General features: G+C 40.8%; 1 protein-coding gene across 4 annotated transcripts in view; it reads right to left on the bottom strand.

The window, feature by feature from the left end:
* Positions 1-22,250, bottom strand: part of SLC25A21 (solute carrier family 25 member 21) — a 274,218-nt gene that overhangs the window by 13,580 nt on the left and 238,388 nt on the right. For 3 of the 4 annotated variants that reach the window (XM_083509856.1, XM_083509857.1, XM_083509858.1), the window contains 2 exons: positions 9,324-9,390; positions 1,792-1,851 (listed from right to left, as the gene is read on the bottom strand). In XM_083509856.1, coding sequence (XP_083365982.1) covers positions 1,792-1,851; positions 9,324-9,390 — 127 coding nt within the window. The remainder of the gene's footprint in view (positions 1-1,791; positions 1,852-9,323; positions 9,391-22,250) is intronic. The other variant, XM_083509859.1, reaches the window with a different exon arrangement.

Below are 22,250 nucleotides of genomic sequence, written 5' to 3'. Positions count from 1 at the left end.
CCTAATATTGAGCACTCTGGTCATAACCCAGTAGAGCCTTAGCTGTGTTTAAGAACATTGATTTCAGCTGACTTCTACCTCATACTATTTCCTAGCATGCAATACATTTTGATTGCAGTGGGTTTTCTGAATTCTCTGGCTTCTCCAAAGACAGCTGAATCTTGGAGGAGAGTTCATTTCTGGAAAAGCTTCTGACTACATGGGGTTGGAGGAAGAATAGAGAAATTGCAGAGCATGGGAGGAAGTGTTTGTGTGTGGCAGAGGCTGAAATCATTACATGCTGCTAAGACCCACTGAATGGACTGGGGCTTGCTTCTGAGTAAAGATGTATAGGATTATACAGTGATGGCCTCTTTAGACCCTGGAGTTAATAAGTGAAACAGAATCAACTTCTAGTATTCTTCAACATACTGAGTGAATAAGCTGATGAGTTGTATATGACATACAATCAGATATAATCATCATACCAATATGCATACAATAATGGCACAGTCCATTGCTACCACAGGTGCAGAAATATAATCAGCTGATTTGAAGTGGGCTGGGTCAAAATATAGACCACTGGAATCAATGGGTTTAAACACACTCAAATCTATGATGGAATATAGATGTTGTAGATCCCCAAACCAACTTTTTATCTGCTGGGGGGGGGGGGAATTTGTTTTCTTTTTTGTGAACTCTGCCATATCTAGAGTCATTCTGCCTGACTTCAGGTACATCTCTTGTTTGCCTTCACCATCTCCTTGCCGAAAAGCCCTTGAAGCATTACAGTCAGTCTCCTCTGCCAAGGCTTTATAACATGAGAAGTATTCCATAGTGTATGAAGCGCAGTAAACCATGAATAAAGAATGCTGTACAGCAAAATACTGTTTTCTCCTAGAAAGCAAAACGAATCAGAGCTTTCACTGTTAAAAAGGTATGTGGCAACTTTAAGGATTTATCTCGTGTTCTTTGGGGAAAGTGGCAGAAAAGAAAAGAAAAGAAAAGGGAGAGAGAGAGAACCTTCAAGGACAATGTAATAACAGTAATATAACAGAGGCATTCAATAACTAGAATAGTAATAACTCAAAGTGTCTTCATGCTGACTTTATATCACGGTGGCCAATTATGCAAATTCTAATGAAAGGTCTCTTCCTTTATATGGTGAGCAAAAATATGCCTGTCACAAAACTTCCACTGAGAGAGCCAAACTCCAGAAATGCTTCCAATCCTATAACTTGTTTAACCAAGAAATCTATAATCCAGATGGTCAGGAGGTTTTTTTGTTGTTTTTTGTTTGTTTTTTGCTAGTGCACTCTTCCAATTTGCTTTTTGGTAACAGCATTAAAGTCACATGAACTGATTCCTGGGTGGCCAAGTTCCTAGGATCTATGAGATGCATCCTGCCCAAAGATCTTCAGGCACAAATTCTCTTCCATATTTTGCATAAACAAAGAGGGTGGGATCCAGACCGGCAGGAGCAGCAGCTGCACTTGCACAATGATACAAAGATCCTCCTTCATGTGGACCCTCTCTGAAAAGTCCCCTATCAAGGTCCAAAATTAATGAGGGGCTGCCATTGGAAGGATGTTTTACTCTTCCACTGTGTGTGAGCAAAAGTTCTTTTTGATAGTCCACAAAGCATATGGATCTAACACAATTTTTCTCTTCTCTCTCTGACTTATCCCTCCATACATGTGTCTTTGCTCAACCTACTTCATTATATAGATCAATGTGAGGGGAGAAAGAGAAGGAGGAAGACCTATAGTAAATCTCCTTATTCCCATTACAAGAGTGTATAACCCTACTTACCAGTGCTGGTGACAGTGAAACATTTCCTAGTAATTTCTTGTATTGTTCAAAGGTGAAAAACTGGAAAGTAAATACAGTGAAATTTAAAACTCAAGAATGGAGTAGAGATTCTTATCAGAGAAAACTGTTTACCTTTATTGGTCTAACAAAAGACAAAGAGAATGATTTGATCTGGTGGTCCGTTGTTGAGTGAATAGTACTACACACAGCGCTTTGGTTAAATTTGAATCAGGCAAATTTTGTTCTCATATCACTTAAACACATATTAGAAATATTCACACTATATATACACACACACTCACACACCCATATATATATACATATACATACAGGTACAGATACCAAGCTCTCAGTCCAATTACAACAGCTTTGTATTTCAATATCTTCTTTCCTCTTAGCCCAGAAAGAAAATAATACTTTCCAAACTTCTTCAAAAATCAAATAACCATTTGTCATTTGTGTAGCTTCTTGTGCCAAGAACCTTCAAGGACAATGTAATAACAGTAATATAACAGAGGCATTCAATAACTAGAATAGTAATAACTCAAAGTGTCTTCATGCTGACTTTATATCACGCTGGCCAATTATGCAAATTCTAATGAAAGGTCTCTTTCCTCCTTATTCCTCCTTATTCCAGCTTTCCTCCTTATTTCAGATAGTGAATACAGGGCAGTTTTCTCTTTTTCTTATGATCATTGAATGTCAATTTAAACAACTTAGACTGAACCAACACTTGCAAAATCCATCATTGTTGAGATCAGCAATACTGTGCTATTACAATTTGAGCAGCTGACAAAACAATTCAAAATTGCTCCAGTCTTTGGTACAGGAATCATTCCTTTAAAACTTGGTAAGAACATTGTTATTGGATCAAGCACAGTATTAACGTTAAATATCACCATCACTATTGGGTTGTTTTCTTAAGAACCAAAATGAAACAATGGTTTGGATCCAGAGGTACACAAGTACTGTATAAGGCTGCTTGAACCTGGACTTTCCCACCCCCGGATCCCCAGATAACCTTTTTAAAGCAGATTTTCCAACTGGGCAAATTTCTCACTAGGAAACCCCACACTAAAAAGGGCGGCAGGAAATACAGTAAACACAAATGGTGCTTTGCTCCTTGCTTACACTATGTATCAGTGGCAATTTCTGCCTAAGAGTCAGGAGAGCTTATCCACTATACAGCAATGATTCATTCATGGATCTGCCTCCATTCAGTAACTAACAGGTGCAAAACCAGGAGTAATTTAAGGGCATTTACAAGGATGTGATGAAGCATTACCTGCACAAAGATGACAAAAATGTGGTTCGGGCCACAAAGAAGGTATTTTAATACGGTTTTGGCGGTTTAAGTATGGAAACTGAGCACATTCTTCCCTTACAAAATTTGTGCACATACTTACATGCTGCCCCTGTCACAGCCTTCGGTTAGGTGATGAATAAACACACAGAGCCAACATGTCTAATTCCTCTCCTCTCATTTTTTCAAACTGTACATTATCAGCTCTCCAACTGCACACAATTTTTCTCAGGTCCACATTTTGCACACTAAACACACACACCCTTTGAGCCCCACTCCACAACTCTTGCATGACATTTTGAATGTGGTCCTGCAGTGGGAAAGGAGAATTGCCCCAAGCCATCACTCTCCACGCGCATGTGGGGGTGGAGGTAAATGTCAGCAATTGGCTGTGTGGAGATTCTCATGGCAAAATCAGCCACACATCTGATCCAGCAGACTGGAACGCTAACTTCAACACTCCTTTCTGGGTACTTCTGCAAGACCAAGTACCCAGCGGAGAACTTAGCTGCATAGCAGTACCAGACATGTCTCTATCTTCCCCACACCTGCCATCACAAATGGCCTCGTGGGCCAAAGTGGAAGTTGCACCAAGCCAAATTTGGCCTGCAGGATGGAGTTTCTCCACCCACTTGATGTAGATGATTTACATCAGGAAGACTAGTCTTACAGTAAGAGCTGTTTGACAGTGGATCGGAGTCCCACCAGAGGTGGTGGACTGTCCTTCCTTGGAGGTTGGATGGCCATCTGTCATGGATGCCTTAGTTAAGATTCCTGCATTGCAGGGGGTTGGACGACATAACCCTTGGCATCCCTTCCAATTCTCTGATTCTATGATTCTCCTTGCTGAATCTGTTATTTCCCATCACTATTCTCTGGCTTTGACAACTGCTGCCAGCACTAATTTGAGGATACCTAGTGCGATAAAAAATACCATGGCATTCACATGCACGGGATATATTCAGAAATGTCCCTTACATTTAAAATTTCAGAGAAAAGACATCGAGTGAGTAACACTGCTCAGCAGCTGGCAACATGGCTGTACCCTGGAGCAGAACTGTTTTCATTGACATCCAATGAAGGGGTCCTTGGAGGGTGTAAGGGAGTCTACCTGCAGCAACTGCCAGTGCCTTCTTGTGGAGCACCAGCTCAGACCTTGAGAACCATAGTTTTTGGTGCAATTCTCCTTTTCAGCATGCTCAGGCTGCTTTGTAAAGTGTAACATTTCCCTTTACTCCAGTTCACCCCTATTTGAAACTGGTTTCACACATGGTACCCTTGGAAGAAGCATTCCACCCTACCATATTTCTGTCAGGAGCTCGTCCTACACTCAAGTAGGACCCTGGTAGAGACACATGCCTGACTGGCATGTTCTCTCCCTCCTGGTAGATCGTTTGGGAGCTTCAAAAGCTTTCTTCTGCCCAAACATCACAGCGACCGATGCCAATAGTCATTGGAACACTTAGGGATCCGCAGAGTCTTTGCACCTTGCGTGACAGACCTCAGCAACTCAGCATTTTGGCTAATGTACTTTATTTACATATAAACACATGCGGAGCACTGCAACATGGCCCCCTCTCTCTCTAGCATCAGACAGCAAAGAGAAAAAGAACAAAGGACAATAGTCCCACTTCATGGAACACAGTAACACAAACATTCTGTCTCCGTCACATCCCACTCTGTGGAGTCAAAACATACACCGTTATGTGATAGACAACAACCCCATGACTGCAATCATGGAGCAGGAATTCCAACAATTTCTACCAGGGCTTCTGTCATACTTTTCTCCCAATGTTTAACTCTCCTTTGACACTAAGCCCACAGGGGTATGGAGTACTGGGCCAGTTGCAGATGCTTGAAGCATCCCTCAATGTGGTCTTTCTTCTGGAGGACTGGTGCCAGTGGTGGGTGGGGCTGGAGCAGGCTTCCTACAACTCCCATGATCCCTAGCTAGCAGGACCAGTGGTCAGGGATGATGGGAATTGTAGTCTCAAAACATCCAGAGGGCCGAGGTTGAGGAAGCCTGGGCTAGAGGGAAAAATGGATGGAGCCATTTACTCTTGTGCTAATTTCTACACATGTACACACCCTTCTCCATCCTCTACCCTGGAAAGCAAGAGGCAGAATCAGAGTTCAAAGACATATTCCAACCGAGCAAAAACACTAGAGAAGGTGCAAAGTGGAGCTGGTAAGGGGTGGGGTGTGGCATGGGGAGAGTTTGATGCTTCAATGAATGGGTGAGCGCCTAAGGCCAAAGCAACTTTTCATGTAAGATGACTTGTAGTATACAGATGGGATTTTAAATCTCCTTTAAACATTTCCGAATGGATGAAGCCCCAGCATTATGAAACATGTCACCTTACACTGCATAGTCCTACTGCAGTATTCAAAAATGTATCTATAAATCACAACATGGTAAGTTAATTCCCTGAATGCAGTATAGGATTCAATGTTAAAAACTGTGCTACAAACACTTGTAAAAAATTAATTTGGACAATAACCCTACAATACGTTTGTACTCAGAAATAAGTCCTATTGAGCTCAGTGGATTGCTTTGAAAGGCTGCAATTCTATACGCAAAGCTCTGGGAGTCGTATGTCTCCTTGAAGTCAATGAGACTTCACTTTGAGTAAACCTACGAAATATTGTACTGTAGAAGTGAGCAACAAAATCAATGCAAAATTAGGTGAAATAAGGACTGCGGCCATGAGTAATTTAAAGCCTAAATGGCAAAATTACAGCACAAGCCTTTGCCTGTCTACTCAGAGGTAAGCGCCATTGAGTTCTATAGGGTTTCCTCCCAGAAAAGTATGTATAGGATTGAAGCCTAAGTATCAAAACAGATTTTCATATTGCACATTCAACTGGCAGATCTACCATTTTTTCTATATATTGTCACAACGAACTTTTTCATGGAATTTTAGGTATTCCTTTAATGTTTATCATACCCTCCATGCATGCTACCTAGCAATCTTTTGCACTTAAACTTTGCTTTCAAAATACAATTGCTTCCTAAAGCCATAAACAGAAGAACTAGATAGTATGTAGCAACTCTGTTTCATATTATGAGGACAGTTTTGAAGCTGAACAATCCTAGGAAACTCTAAATGAAGGACCAAAATGCACACAACCAAGCGAGCCATTCAGAAAATTCAACAGTTTGCTTCAATGGCTCACTTTTTTTAAAGAGCTCAAAATATCCTTATCATAATAGAGTGAAGCAACTTTTGTTGCTGTTGAACAGTGATTTTTTTTTTTTTTTTTGCTATGGTAAAAAAAATTGCTTTCTTCACAAACTTCCAAAGAAAAATAATTGCAAAATATATGTCTTCGTGTATGTAATAACCAGTGCTGTCCATCTGGCAAAGATACATTTAAATCTAAGTTCCACAGAGCAGGGAAAAAACGTCAAAGTACTTACCATATGTCTCAATAACATTAAGGTAAAAATGTCTGGGAAGGAACACATGCAAAATATGTATTTGCCCAACAAGATCATCTGTTAACCATTGTACTGGCACTGTTCATGTCTTTTCTTTAAGTCGAAACTAAATCAGGGCTATAAAGTTTGGCTTTTTATCCTTCAGAATTACCAGCTTTCTTTCAGAAAGGGGGGGGGGGAGGCAGAGAAAGACAGAAAGAGGCACAGACAGACAGACAAAGGATCTGAACTCTTCAAAGTGAAATTGTCTTTGACACATGGCGTCCAAGTGACATATTACCTTAATTATAATGGCTTTATTTTTACATGCAAATGGATTTACCAAAGGAATAGACAATTATATTTTTCTTCTGAACAGGAACTCGGCCTTGTTTGTTTATCTGAGTGATCTTTTATCAGCGCAGCAGTTTTATAATTCAAGGCAGCCTTTCTCTGTAAGTTTCCCCGAGATGTGGATGGCAGGTATGGAGGCAGCTGTACAAAATTACCACAATACAACTCGAATTATTGTATCAAATTTGGAAGGGATTCCAAGGGCCGTCTAGTGTGTGTGCGCGCGCACACACACACACACACACACACACACAAACATTTGGTGATTCACCCCCACTTCTCTGGGTAACTCTTTCCTAGTAAATTGGGACAAATCTACAATTTCCTTAGAAGTAAGTGCCACTGAATTCAAAGCGACTTTCTTCTGAGGACTGTATTGTTAGTGGTGAAACAAAGCTCATGGGGAAGGTCTCTCAAGCAAGTTGCCCCAATTCAATCGATACTAAAATAAATATTCCTAATTTATAGACTCATAATTATGTGAGCATCCAATTATAGATACTGATGGACTTTGTATATATAAATATAGTGTGTGGGGGGGAATCTTAGTCTGCAATCATCATGTATTTATCAACAGATGTTTGAACAGTGTGTGTGTGTGTGTGTGTGTGTGTGTGTGTGTGTGTGTGTATGCATTCACATGCATGCAACCACAAAATCTGCTTCCTTATCTAAATCAAGTACTCCACATTCTTTTCTCTTTTTCAATCTAAGATTAGCAAGCAATCCAGACAATTCTATCTGAAATGCAAGGTTACCAGCAGGCCACTGAATTTCAGATTGCACGGCACAGGAAGTATAAGGAAAATTTCTCCTTTAAAGAGTGGATGGACAGAATGTGCTCTATAGTACTCTCTGGACGTCCAACCCAGTATGTGAGGATAAGCCTGAGGTTTTGCAAAGAAAGAGCATTTGGACACAGTGTGTATTTAAGCTATGTCAACCTTTTGTATTTGCCCTCCCCTATCATCCTTGTTACACGGTGGGGAGGTTCTGTATCCTCAAGGGAAGGCCCAAATTAAAATGGTTCGCATCTGGAAAGAATTCAAAGACAACTTTTAATTTTACTGATGTGCATTCAACAATGGTTTATATGTTATCAAGTTCTCCATTTTCATACATATACTGCTGCCTAATTCTGTGTGCCATTCACTACTCAATAAAAACATTTATAAAGAAAAGAAAAGAAAAGAAAAGAAAAGAAAAGAAAAGAAAAGAAAAGAAAAGAAAAGAAAAGAAAAGAAAAAAGTAGAGACGGGCTACTACTATTCCATCAATTCAGATATAGTGAGACATGTGTAAAGAGGTCTACACTCAGCTTAATGGAGTTCTAATCTGAAAAAAGGACTTCATCTGAAATTCCAGATGGTATAATACTTGCTTAACTCTCCATCTATTTCATGGAGGACCCCAGACATCCATAGGACCTGCCTTTTAAAATGAATTTATGGGACCAGCAGTTTCACCTGGCCCTACTGTTATATGCCAGCTGGCCACCCACATCAGTTTTCTGAAGCTGAATCCTGGTTGTGAATCTTTCCAGCTCACACATAACGTTTCTCTGACTAGGTGGCAGGTCAAGCCCCTCATTTTTTTCAATTGTTTGAAGCAGCCAGGATTTTAAGAATTTATTTTGGTGTTTCCGTTATGTTTCGCAAAAAGCTGATTTGAGCACAGAGAAAGCAGGCAACAAATGTTTTACACAAAGAAACAAAGCCCATTTGTGAAAGGCTCTTAATCGCACAGAATTTTCACAGTGCTATTTGGAAACCGGAAAAATAAAATAAAACTGAAGCAAAGTGCTTAGCCCGAGGTACTATTTCTGGGTTAGCGGAGTCTGTAACCTGAAGCGTCTGTAACCTGAAGCGTATTTAACCCGAGGTACCACTGTATTCATTTGACCTTCCCCTGGCCACGTGGCCATGGCTTACTGGGAGGTAGAAGGCAAAAGGGTGATGAGGCCGTTGCATGCAAATGCACTGGCAGGAAAACTAGATTGGGTCTGCCAGTGGTTTGCACTGCACCAGCCTCACCGCTGCCTTCTCTCTTCCCCTCAACATCTTGGTGAGCAGCAGCAATGAGGGCAACAGAAGGTCAGCAGAAAACCGCTGCCCTATCACAATCTTAATTTAATTTGTATGCCACCTTTCCATACTTAAAACCATGCTCAAAGTAGCTTGCAACGTGAAAAGAATTGCATAATTACAAACATAACAAAAGTAATAATAAACCATAAATAAAACACATCAAAAAGTGTGCAACCAAATTGAACAATTTCCACATAAATCACAGTAAGATCTAAAAAAATAAAGATACAAACCATTAATATTAATAATAGCAGGAACAAACACACCTAAATAATGCCCCAGCCCCATCAGCTGCTACTGGTGCTATCTCATACGTTACATCTCATATGTTATACAACAATAGTGAATTATATTAGTGGAATAATACCTTTACTGCCCTTTTGGGAGTTTCAGCCAAGATTGGAGGGAGTATACCTTTGTAGAAACCGAACAATCTATTGAAAGAAGAAAAAGAAAAGGTTATTCAGGTATGTACTGTAGGAGCATTAGCCAAGTGGCAAACCTGTTTTCTTTTCAGAATAAAACAACTACAGTAATCTCAAGGCAGTCTTAATTATTCAGAACAGCCCTTACTGTCAACAGTGAAGGTCTGTTTTCATACTGATTGTGTAACTACTGCTGCAGTCCTTAAATTACGTATCCTGAGATAATGCCACTGACTTCAGGAGGACAAAACTGAAATGAATCATTTGAGGAACATGGCTCAAATCTGAGTCTAGACCTCTGAAAGAATAAGCAAAAAGTTAACACAAATTCAACACGCAGTGTATATCGATTGGGGCTGGAAGCTATACTATCCAATAATAATCCTACTCAGAGTAGACCCATCAAAATTAAGACATGGTGGTTTCAATGGGTCTACTCTAAGTAAAACTTAGTTGGCTACTATCCAGTGGGACTTAGTATTTATTACAATTTATAATTACATTTATAGCCTACCCCTCCTCCAAGGAGCTCAAGGTGTCCTATATGTAGGGTTGCCATACGTCCAGAATTTCCCTGACATTGCTGGGATTTGCCTGTTGAAAACAGTGTCCTGGTGGAAATTGCTTAAATGCATGGGAAAATCCAGACATACAGCAACCCATGTTGGAAGTATAGATTTTGGAGAATTTCCTTTAAAGAAGCTCAACAAGTTTGGCAAACAAAAAGCAAAAGACTTGTGTCCAGATTATCACTTTCTGAAACATGGCAACCCTATATATATATGGTTCTCCCCACCTAAATTTATCGCCACAACAGATTAGATTAGGCTGAGGGTGGGGCTCAAGTCACCCACTGAACTTCAGGAATGATTGGGGAACTGAATTGTTGTCTTCTAGGTCCTAGTCCCACATTCAAACCGTACTACTTTTTATGCAGAGAAAAACGTCATTCATTAATTGTTTACTACCTAGGTAGGTAGACTTTCAATAGATAATGTAATCTTTAATGAATGGAAAGTGCTAGTGCATACACACAGATACAACCATTTGGGGGAGAGGGGAATGAAAGGCATATGCTTTCAAGGCTCCTTCAAAATTTAATTCAATTTGCAGGAACAGTTGTGGCTTAATTTCTCAGATTTGTGTATATTTTCCCAATCATAGAATTGTAGACTTGGAAGGGACCCAAGCAGTCATCTAGTCCAACCCCCTGCAATGCAGGAATCTCAACTCAAGCACACATGGCAGATGGCCATCCAGCCTCTGCCGAAAAACCTCCAGGGAAGGAGAGTTCACCACCTCATGAGGTAGACTGCTGCACTGTAGAACAGCTCTTTCTGTCAGAAAGTTCTTCCTGATGTCTAGTCAGAATCTCCTTTCTTGTAACTTGAATCCGTTGTTTCAGGTCCTAGCCTCCAGAGCAGGAGAAAACAAGGTTCCTCCATGTGACAGCCCTTTAGACAGTTGAAGATTGCTGTCATATCTCCTCTCAGTCTCCTCTTTTCCAGGCTAAACATACTGTCACGGTCCAGTTTACGGGCGGCCGAAGTCCTGGCAGAGGACATCAGGACGGGGGGCAAGATGGCGAGGTGGGAGCAGGAACGAGAGTCTGGAAGCCAGGAGTCCAGAAGCCCAGAGTCTGAGGGTCAGAAAACCAGGGGTCAAGAAGCCGAGGATCAGGAAGCAAGAAGCCAAACGCAGCAAGGCAGGAAGTGTGTCGCTGTGGCAAAGATCCAAAGGGAAATGCTGACCTTATATCCCTTCCTGGCTCTTGCCACCAGGTGCTGTGAGTTACCAATTGGCTTCACCTGTGCAGCGGCGCCTTGCCACTTGAGAACATGCTTAGGAAAGCCCCAGTCCTGCTAAGCCCTACTGGTCACAGGGCCTGGCTCCTGCACACACTCCTGACACATACCCAGCTCCTTCAAGCATTCCTTGTGAGGCTTAGTTTCCAGACCTTTGATCATCTTGGTTGCCCTCCTCTGCACATGTTGCAGCTTGTCAACATCCTTCTTAAATTGTGGTGCCCAGAACTGAACACAGTATTCCTGGTGTGGTCTGACCAAGGCAGAATAGACCGGGGACTATTATGTCCCTTGATCTGGACGCTATACATCTTTTGATGCAGCCTAGAATAGCCTTTGCTTTTTTTTGCTGCTGCATCACACTGTTGACTCATGTTAAGCTTGTGGTCTACTAAGACCCCTAAACATATCCAGAACATGTGAATGCGAGCTCTCCCCCACCACCTTTAATTTGAGTACTCTTATACAATCCTCATGTGGGTCTTTGCCACCATTTTGTATCCGGCATGGCTAGAGGAATTATATGTAGCTTGAATAGATTTTGTTTAAAGGAAGGAGTGAAAGCAGATGGTAAGTGTAAGTGAGCTGATAAAGGCACAACAGGCCCAGCTCATCACCTGCCTTGCTGAAAATCAGATTTCTATTAAATTCTCTCCCTCAAACACCTTGCCTCCAGAAGGTCTGTATGACTTGTCATCAATGGATCGTAGCTTGTGTAAGACACACCGGATCTGTCTTGTCTGCACCTCCAACATCTATGAATTGACTTTGGCCCTGCATTACAAGGGTTCAACTTGAAGTCTACTTGTGCCCCTCAAGAGACAGACCAAGTCAGTGCATGTGGAGAGAGGGAAAAGAAAATGTGCATTTGATCTAGGAACATAGGAAACAGCAAATAATGGAAAGCACATGAGCTGTGAGAAACGAAAACCAAAAACTGCCCAAGATATAAGCAGGATATCCTGTGATGGGAGTCGTGTCCTTACAGATATTTCTGCAGAAGCAACCTTGCTGGGAGGTAAGCTGGGACAGCTGTTTCAAGCAGTAGATTTTAGGGCTTCAGAAGAGAAATCTTTATTCATACACATGAGCATGTGTCAGAAGACAATCACACAAAAACACTGTCATTTTTTTGCACCATCTATTTCATTTTATGTTTTTGTACATAGTGGTCATCTGTCAGTTTTTTCCTTGTCTTACGTCCAGGTTGCCACATTTTCTCAGCAGCTTCATGAATGTATCCTGAAAACACACCATGAAAATACACCAGCATTTTATTTCTTTATTTTTAATATGCATACCATATCTTCATTAAAAATATGTATATACACACACACAATCAAACAAGAAAAACCACATAAAAAACCAAAATCGTAGATCACAGGTTATCAGATAACCGTCCCCTTAATAGTCAATGTAACCTTGGTGGCATAGAACAGTTTTAGCAAAAATTAAAAAATGAATACTGAAGACCCATGCTGAATCTCTATTGGAAGGGCATTCCATAAGACTGGGCCAATGACACTGAAGGCTCAGTTTTGTGCTGATAAGCCTTGCCAACCTGGGGGACAACCAATCACTCCTATAGATGATCTCAAGAGATTTTAGTGATCATTTCTCCTCATATATCTCATATATCCATCTGTGATTGCTATTTTCATGAATACCTACATTTTATGCAAACTTCCCCTCGGTCTAAGCATTTTTGTATACTTTTTTTGGTTGGAGAACTGCCCCACAAAATTCAGGGATGTGTGAATTTCAAAGGATAGCTGTATTTCACTTTACATTCAGAAAAGTGCAAATTAGGTAGGTCAATTCACATTAGAAGGGATCAGTTCAAATTTAACTGTGAACTGAATAAATATATCCTCCATCCACAGTTGTATTGGGCCCACAAAATATTACTGATCAAAGTTTCATCATTATTATTATTATTATTATTATTATTATTAATCAAAGTTTCATTATGAAGGTTTATGCTGAAATGTTGGTGCGCAGAGTTATAAAAAGAATCTAAGACTGTGACATAGAGGAAGAATTAAATTCACATTATGGTGTTGTGTATTGTTACGGGATTCATTTTTGTTGGTCATTTTTGTGGGGCTTCTCTATTTCTGTTCTCTGGTGCAGCCAATTCAGCTTTCTCCTGTCCTAAGGGTCAGAGGACTCGCTGGAATGTGACCATGCAGGAGACTTCAGTGAGGAGGGGAGATTCAGAAAAAACTGTGAAGCTTGTCTAAACTCTAGATCTAAACCATTACTTTATGGAAAGCCAGCTCAATATTTACATTTCAACATGGTGTTTTTTTAAAAAAAAATAAATGTGTGTGTGTGTGTGAATTACTTTCCCTCTAATTTGCTCTTCAAGTAACTCGCTAATTTATTTCCAAATCTGGTTCCCCCGCCTCCCCTTTCTTTTCTTCTTAACTTAGTGGGCTTGGGATGTCATTAAAGTTAGCAGTATCTCTATAATAATAAAGTATTGTATGATATAATAATATATAATATATACAGCTGCCCCACTCTGTCTAATGGTAGGGCCAGGCCATGCTGAATGCATACAAGTGTCCTGCAGTAGTTATTTTATGGAACCTGACTAAACTAGGCATGAAGAAAGAAGCAAATATAAAGGCAAGGGGCAAGTGATTAGTTCTTGGCTCCAGAAGGGAGGAAAGACTTCTTCTCTGCCTGAAAGTAAAAAAGAGACCATCTCTGCCTCTGACGAAAACACACTTCCGATAAATTTATACTTAATAAGAATATAGTGGCTACAGCGTTAGTAGCAATGACATTCAGGCAATCTCCCCCACAATTATCATCACATGGGGGTGTAAACATGAGGTGTGGCCTCCGATTTCAGCTCTTCCAGTGTGCCAGCACCACCAGTCCCACAGCTCCCTTGGTGTGTTGGGGGCAGAACATCTGCAGTGAGTAGACTACAGTCATACCTCAGGTTACAGATGCTTCAGGTTGTGTTTTTTCGGGTTACGGACCGCCGAAACCTGGAAGTACCGGAATGTGTTACTTCTGGATTTTGGCAGTCATGCATTTCAGAAGCGCCGAATCGCAACCAGTGTGCGCACAGACATACTGCTGCAGGTTGCATCCCACACAGATCATGTTCGCAACCCGAGCATCTACTGTACTCTGCTTGTGTTGGGTCCCTGTGTGATTTAGATGCCTAGAAGTTGGGAGTTCTAAATTTTGCAAGGAACCTTTGTGGGTAAAAAGAAGCCTCCCAGTTATCCCTCCAACTCATGGAGGACAACAGAGATGGTGATGAGGGAAGCTACTGCGCTCAAGATATGGATAGGTCTTAAGGTCCCATAACAAATTCTAGGATTCTCCCTTCTATATTCTCCTTTATTTTTGCTATTGTTCAAGGAAGAGGACAGCACCACCAGCGATACAGATAAGTGTTCCGAATTTCAGCATGAAAGAGAAGACAAGAAAGTGTCACCACATCTCTAAACGTTTAACGAAATGGAAAGAGTTAACAGCTGCAGCTTTAACCGAAGCACAGTTAAAATGCATTATTTTGTTTCAGCATTAAGCATCTAAATGAACATCACCATTCAATTGTGTTCTGGGCAGCCACCCAAATTCGTCTTTGTAATAGTTGATTTTGAAACATTACAGTCAATCATATCTTCCCAATTTGTTCTTCTTTAAGGCTTTAGGCACCCTTCTGGTTTCCATTTCTTGTTTGGAAGCCTTGAGTCATCCATTTTGGCAACATGTCCAACCCAAATCAGTTATTTTCTCCAAATTATATTGAAATTGGGATCTTGCTTAGTTTGTTGTTTTCCTCCCCTGTCTCTCACATAATTTTCCCTTTAAGGATCAAATACAAAGCTGATTGAAGGCATGCATATAATATCCTCTTTCTTCAGTTGCTGTCAAATCCAAGCCTGTTACCCACATACTTCTGTAATTGAAACAATGACAGAAAGTACCTTTAGGGCCCTGTTCCCTTGCCCTGCATGAATCAGGGGTTCACTGGATTTAGATGAGTTGCAGAGTTCTGCCAGTGAAGATGCACAGAATGTTTGGTGTGAAATGTACAGTATTACTGATGTTAGAAATACTTTTTCAGTTTGGCAACACTGGATGAGTGCTCTTAAAAATACACCACACAGTGCAAAGTGCATATCTGAGTAAATCATAGGAATGCTTCCATGGATATTTAAATCGTGGCACCTTGATTTAAATTAATTTTCATAAGCTGACGCCAGGGTGCTTGCTGGGGGATGGAGGGGGGCTATTGCTTTTGTATGTTTATTACCGTGTTGCAAATAAGTTCAAAAATTATTCTCTCCCTCCCCCCCTCTCTCCTTCGCTCTCTTTCTCTCTCTGATTCCCATACAGTGATGAAATAATAATTTATGATTCATTAAAGGGGGAAACGATCAACCTGAATGCAATTTTGATGATGGATCCAGGTTTACAATGGGTGGAGTTCTGCTCACGGAGATGCTCTGCTGGTGCAAGTGCAGCAGGGTTGTGACATTCACAAATTCTTCCTTTCCCCTGAAAAATTAATCTACAGGGTTGGGGGACTTTTTAGAACAGCAAGGGAGGGGGTCACAGGGGACTGTAGGGGAACAGGGAGTTGACAAAAAAAAAACTCCCTTCTCTGCTGGCTCTATTACAGTGGTACCTTGGTTTTTGAACATCTCGGAAGCTGAATGTTTCGGTTTTCGAACTCCGAAAACCTGGAAGTAAATGCTTCCGCTTTCGAATGTGCCTCAGAAGCTGAACGGCTTCTGCTGAGTGTTTCTCAATTAAATTTGCAGACTGCCCTTTGCACCTTGGTTTTTGAACATTTTGGAAGTTGAACTGTCTTCCAGAATGGATTATGTTCGAAAACCAAGGTACCACTGTATTATTATTATTACTACAAAACAACGACAAAATAACATTGGTAGGATACCTTTTATTAAATTCAGCTAAAATATTTTCTTATTAGGTTGGGTTCACTTCATTAGAAATGAGAAGGGACTGTTGTTGTTTTTATTGGAAAGGTATACCACTGTGTGTTTTTTTTATGGAACAGCATAACTCTTACTATTGCTGCCACTACTAACATTATGGACAACGATGATACAGTGGTACCTCGGTTTAAGAACAGTCCTATTTAAGAATGATTTGGTTTACAAACACCACATCGGGAATAGTGACCCGGTTTGAGAACTTTACCTCAGTCTAAGAACGGAATCCGAACAGTGGAAGGGCACCAGTGGCAGGAGGCCTCATTAGGGAAAGTGCGCCTCGGTTTAAGAACAGTTTCTGTTTAATAACGGACTTCCGGAATGGATAAAGTTAGTAAACCGAGGTACCACTGTAATTTTAAAAGTCAATTATTGCTACCATTATTATAAATTCTTTGTGGGGAGATATTAGGTAGTATATCTAGTTTAACCTTAACAGATCTCAATCTTAAAAACATCCAAATTCAAGGAAAATTGGTGCATCACTGACAGGATATATTATCAAGGAATATAGGCAAGCATCTGTGATGTGTACTTTTAACATCCGCAAGATTAGTTCACAGGCTATTCCATAGTTAGCAATACATTTCCTATATTGCTGCATTCAAATGTCTGACCACAGCCTAGATAAACACATTATTTACAAGTAAAAAAAAAAGTTTGCTGTGGGTTCTTTTTAATACCATTCCACTCATTACTAGCTGTATGTAGGCCAAGTTGAAGTACATCTCAATTTGCAGATAGTCACTTAGGAAATTTATAAGCAAAGGGATTATAGTGAAAATGAATGTAATCCTTTCTTTTAAAGTATACAAAATACCTCTTCAGAAGTTAATCAAACACAGTTGAACGCATACCTAATGCTAAAAGGTTTGTGTATTGTGCATTGCTCTTTGGCATTCCAGTACTTTCAGCTATAATACTCTGCGTACTTGGCATTCAGCATCATCAGGCATGGTGCTATTCTACATCAAACTAAGGAATATGTTTGATATCCATTCCATTCTGCACATACTCTCTATATTCTGTTCAAATTTACGAAATATTCATTGAATATTTGATGCCTGCTTCTGATGTCCTGTATTTCCTTTAAATATTTGACCATATCTGATTGCAGACGTGCAATAACAGTTATGTTATAGATGACCCGCAATGACACTAGTATCAAACAGTATCAGACCAATTGGCTTCAAGTAGGTAGCCGTGCTGGTCTGCCATAGTCAAAATAAATTAAAACAATTCTTTAAAAAGATAGTTTAAAAGACTCTTCTTAAAAACCTAAAAACTCCCTTAAAAGAATCAAGTCTTCAAAAAAGTTGTATGATCTAAGAAAGTCTTTAAAATAATCCTTCCAAAAGAATCTAAAAATTAAAATGCAGCACTTTAGAGACCAACTGAGTGGTTTTAGGTATAAGCTTTCATGTGCATGCACACTTCTTCAGATACACTGAAACAGAAGTCATCAGACCCTTATATATAATCAGATCATTTGGCATTAGTATCAGACAGTATTTGTTGGCTGTCATAAAAGAATCTGCTTCTTTTTTGGCAATCACTCGTAGCATGAGTAAGATTGTCTTTCATAAACACGGTTTTAACAATGAGTCTGCCAGTGACTGTGGAGGCCAGTTCTGGATTCACACGTCCTTCCACAGTGGGGACATTGGTTTCTGGATGGGAGTTGATCATGCTGAGGGTTTGCCAAGCATGCCTTCCTATTTCGTTCTGAGTTTGAGGGTCTTCAAAGCCCATGACACCTTTGGTAAAGGCTGTTGCGTGTTGAGGTCCCCAAGCCACCCCAATAACTCACACATCACACATAATTTTTGTTTAAGGGTTTTGGCATACTTTTGGCCACAGCTTTATTTAAATACATAACTGTGAATGATTGCTTACGCATTGGTTCCGACTATCTGTCCCCCCGTCAAGGGACAGAACTGATTTCCGGATTCCAGCAGGAGCCAGTCAGGGAAAACAACATTGGGGAGAAATGAAGCTGGGCACCAGACCCTCACCCTCTCCCCGCATGCTCCCAGAGGCTTGTGCGGCCCAAGCCAGGGCCTTGGACGAAAGCATGGCCAGCCCCTGGATTCCTTTAACAGAATTCCCTTGCAACACCAGCATTGGATGGGTAGGCACTTACCCCTCCACCAACCAATTTTTTAACCAATGCCTAACTGCAAACCCTACAAGTTGTGACAATTTGCTACGCAGTAGGCAAAAAACCAAATGGCTCCAGCCAATCAGCCAAATGGACAAAATTCCTACCAGGCCCCTGCCCCAAAAGAAGGTGACCCCATGACAGGCATAGAAAGGTCAAGTGCAAAATCCCCAGTTCAGGGAGGGTGGGCCGGTGATCCGGTGCACGCAGCAAAAGAGAAAGCCCAAAGCTGCGTGCCCAATATTTAAAACCTTTGAGCCCAACCCACAAATTGGTAACATCAAAATCTCCTCAGAAACACAAGTACCCAATCACAGCCTGTGGCCATCCAAACAGATCTGCCCAGCAACAGTGGGGTGACCTGCTAGACCCCACCGCAACATGTGCTCTCTAATGAGGAGAGCACACTTTCTCCAATTGGAGCACTCGCAGGCAAGTGTTTCCCAACTGTTAGTATTTGACCGCATGTGATATTCAACAGCAAGTGAAATAAAGGATTGTACTCAACATGACACTAAGGTGAGTGTTGTGTCAGTGAAAGGTTTTCTCCTAGCACAATGGAATGTTCTCTCCCACCCCCCACCCACCCCATAAATCTGTTCTGGGGGTTCCCCAGCCTTGCATAGCCTATTTAGCAATAGCGAGGGGCATGCATAGGGTGAGGAGAGGGAAGAAATATTGTTGCATTAGTACTAATCCTTGCACCAGTGCAATAATTTAATTGAATAATGGCTTTCATATTGAATGTGAGTCAAATCAACAAAGAAATGCCAACCATTTTAAAGGTGAAATTTCACATTTAAAATTCAAAACTGAATTCTGTATTCAAAAATTCACATTCAATATCAGATAGTGAAATAGGAAACTTTGACAGCAGGTCTACTGTGCTCCACTGAACGCAAACAGAAGTTATATTCAAGAAAAGTATACACATTACATAATACTCATGCTATAATATGCCCATTAAAATAGTAACTTTATTACTTATTCCTTTCCTTCTTAGAGCCCAAGGCAGCATTCATGCTTCTTCCCCTCCCAATTTTATCCTCACCTCGCCTCTGTGAGGCATATTAGGCTGGGAGACAGTGACCGGCCCATAGTCACCTTGTGAGCTTCCTGGCTGCGTGGGGATTTGAACCCAAGTCTCCCAGATCTTAATATAGCACACTAACCACTACATCACACTGGCTTTCTAAATTCCCAAAATAAAGACACTTAGGGCAGCCCAAGGAGAAGGACACATATACTGTGCAAAAGGAGATCAATCTAAGGCAGTGAGGATGTTAATGAAATATATTTTTAGACTACTTTGGAAGATTCCAGCTCAGAACTGGCTCAGGAACCACTGGGTTGGCCAACAAACGGATGAATAATCAGCATCAATCTAATTTATTTGGAATGACAGTCATGGCCATATTTACAACATATGGGTCAGATTAAGTAGTAGTTGCGCGCCATCATCATATGTGACTTTGTTATTTTTGCAGAGAAACGAGTCTCCCTTCCACAGTTATTAATCACCCCTCAATCTCTTGCTCAAAACCCTTGCTAATTTTTGGCTGCCTGTTCTGTTCACGACACACCTATAAATAGATTCAGCAAGAGAAGGAAAGATGAGAACACTGTCCTCTCTTCAGCAACAGAAAGCGAAACTGGAAACAATTGCCTGGTGTGTGTGTGTGTGTTTTTTAAAAAAAGTGTACAAACTAAATTCAAATCTTATTCCCTCTGGCCTGCAGTACTCTATCTACATATTTTTTGTAGCCAAGTATGGTTTCTTGGGGTAAAGTCTAGAGGGAAGATGGGTCTTATGACCTCAGCTGTGTACTTTGCAGCAAATGCTGAGTATTCATTAGTGGTTCAGAAATCCACATCTTGTACTGAATTTCAGCTTATAGATTTTTTCTTACTTCCTCAGAAAAGAAAATGGCAGTGGTTGTATTCTGTTGTAATAATACATCAAACAATAGCACTGAGCCCTTGGTTTACTCTTATTGTGAATGCTATGGGTCAACTTTAGGGGACGCGGGTGGCGCTGTGGGTTAAACCACAGAGCCTAAGATTTGCCGATCAGAAGGTCGGTGGTTCGAATCCCCACGACGGGGTGAGCTCCCGTTGCTTGGTCCCTGCTCCTGCCAACCTAGCAGTTCGAAAGCACATCAAAGTGCAAGTAGATAAATAGATGGGAAGGTAAACGGCATTTCTGTGCACTCCTCTGGTTCGCCAGAAGCGGCTTAGTCATGCTGGCCACATGAAGCTGTACGCCAGCTCCCTCGGCCAGTAAAGCGAGATGAGCGCCGCAACCCCAGAGTCGGCCACGACTGGACCTAATGGTCAGGGGTCCCTTTACCTTTACCTTTATGGGTCAACTTCAACATATTAGGTATATCAGCAGGGTTGCCGGTCTCTGGTACATGTGTTTTTAAAATACAGACCTTATTGTCTGGGTTAGGAAGTAGACCCAGGATCTTGGAGGAATCTGACAGATCTGGGGTGGGACCATTGTAAAATCTGGTAGATGAAGTGTGGTGTCAAGGTAAAATCAAGGAGTGTGAGCAGAGCTTGACAGAATCTGGAGCGTATTAGTTTTTCAGCCCTAGGCAACCCATAGTACTGGTTATCTGACAGAACAATGATTAACTGGTTAGACCTGTAAATAGTAACTAACTAGGAAATGTATTTATTGGTACAATGGTTTCCTATGTTCCTAGCTGATGAGCAGCCAAATATCTATGGTGGGGGTAGATGTGGCTCCCATCACCCCCATTGTTCTCAAGACTTGTTGAGTCTGCCACAGAGTCAGCATGGATGCAATGCTACCTGACTCATGGGTGAACTACATGTTACATGAAAATCATGCATCCAAGTCCTGAGATGGGTTGCCAATGCACTAAAATAACCAGGGTATGAAAAACTGAACAAAAATTAGATTTGAAATCAATAGGGTTGAGGCAAAAGATCTCAACATGTTGAAATAGGGGAGGGCACTACCTAGGGAAAGACTGCTACAGAGCGCATTTTGTCCCATACAAAAATTGGAGGATATATTCATTATGGTGTTAATTTCCACTGTCTGTGCCACACAAACACACAAACACCCCACTTGGCTTTTCCCTGTCTTTCTGTTTACAATACAAAACAGTTATAGGCAAGCCAGAAGAAATTTCCCCAAAGCTTATAAACTAGAAAAATATCTCATTATGACTCAGATTGTCAGAACTGGATGAACGTTCAGCAGGCATTCTTAGCTGTCCAAACACTAGGGCAAAAATTATAGAAGCATTCTTTTCTGGCCTTTTGCTAACAGAACTTTCCTTTGCATAACAGGTACATCAGGAAACAGTCACTGGTTAAATATTGCACCACACCTAGGTCTATTCACGCAGAAAAATGTGAGAAAATGCATTTGGAACTTTTGTTATGAGAGAGGATGACAGCAATTTGTTCTTTTCTCTGATGTCACCAAAGACAAACCTTTGCAATTGTATGCTGAGTGTAATGACAACATGACACAGAATTAAGCTATTTAATATCATCACAAAAGAACAGATTAGGAAGGAATCAGTTTCATCGCAGATTGATAGCCTTCACTGGAAAGAAGTTTTATTTTATTTTCGCAGCAGCATATCTACATACAGTCACTATGGAGACTTAATTAGTAGAGTACTGTTTCCCACCTTACTTTTAAATAAAAAGCCCCAAAGGCAGTAAAGATGACTGTATATATTATTTTATCATTCTGGCTACCTTAATTCAATACACACAGCAATGGAGTTTGCAAACACTTCTGCATTTCCACTTATTGGTGACTGCATTTTAGATTACTTAAAAGTACCAAATTTGCACTTTAAAAAAATAACCTCAATGTCCAAATAAGCTCACTTGTAGGCAAATATAACTGCAGGTGCA

This window comes from Podarcis liolepis, assembly GCF_965112155.1.
Source record: "Podarcis liolepis genome assembly, chromosome: 1".
Lineage (NCBI taxonomy): Eukaryota > Metazoa > Chordata > Lepidosauria > Squamata > Lacertidae > Podarcis > Podarcis liolepis.
This window is presented reverse-complemented; position numbering and strand designations above follow the sequence as displayed.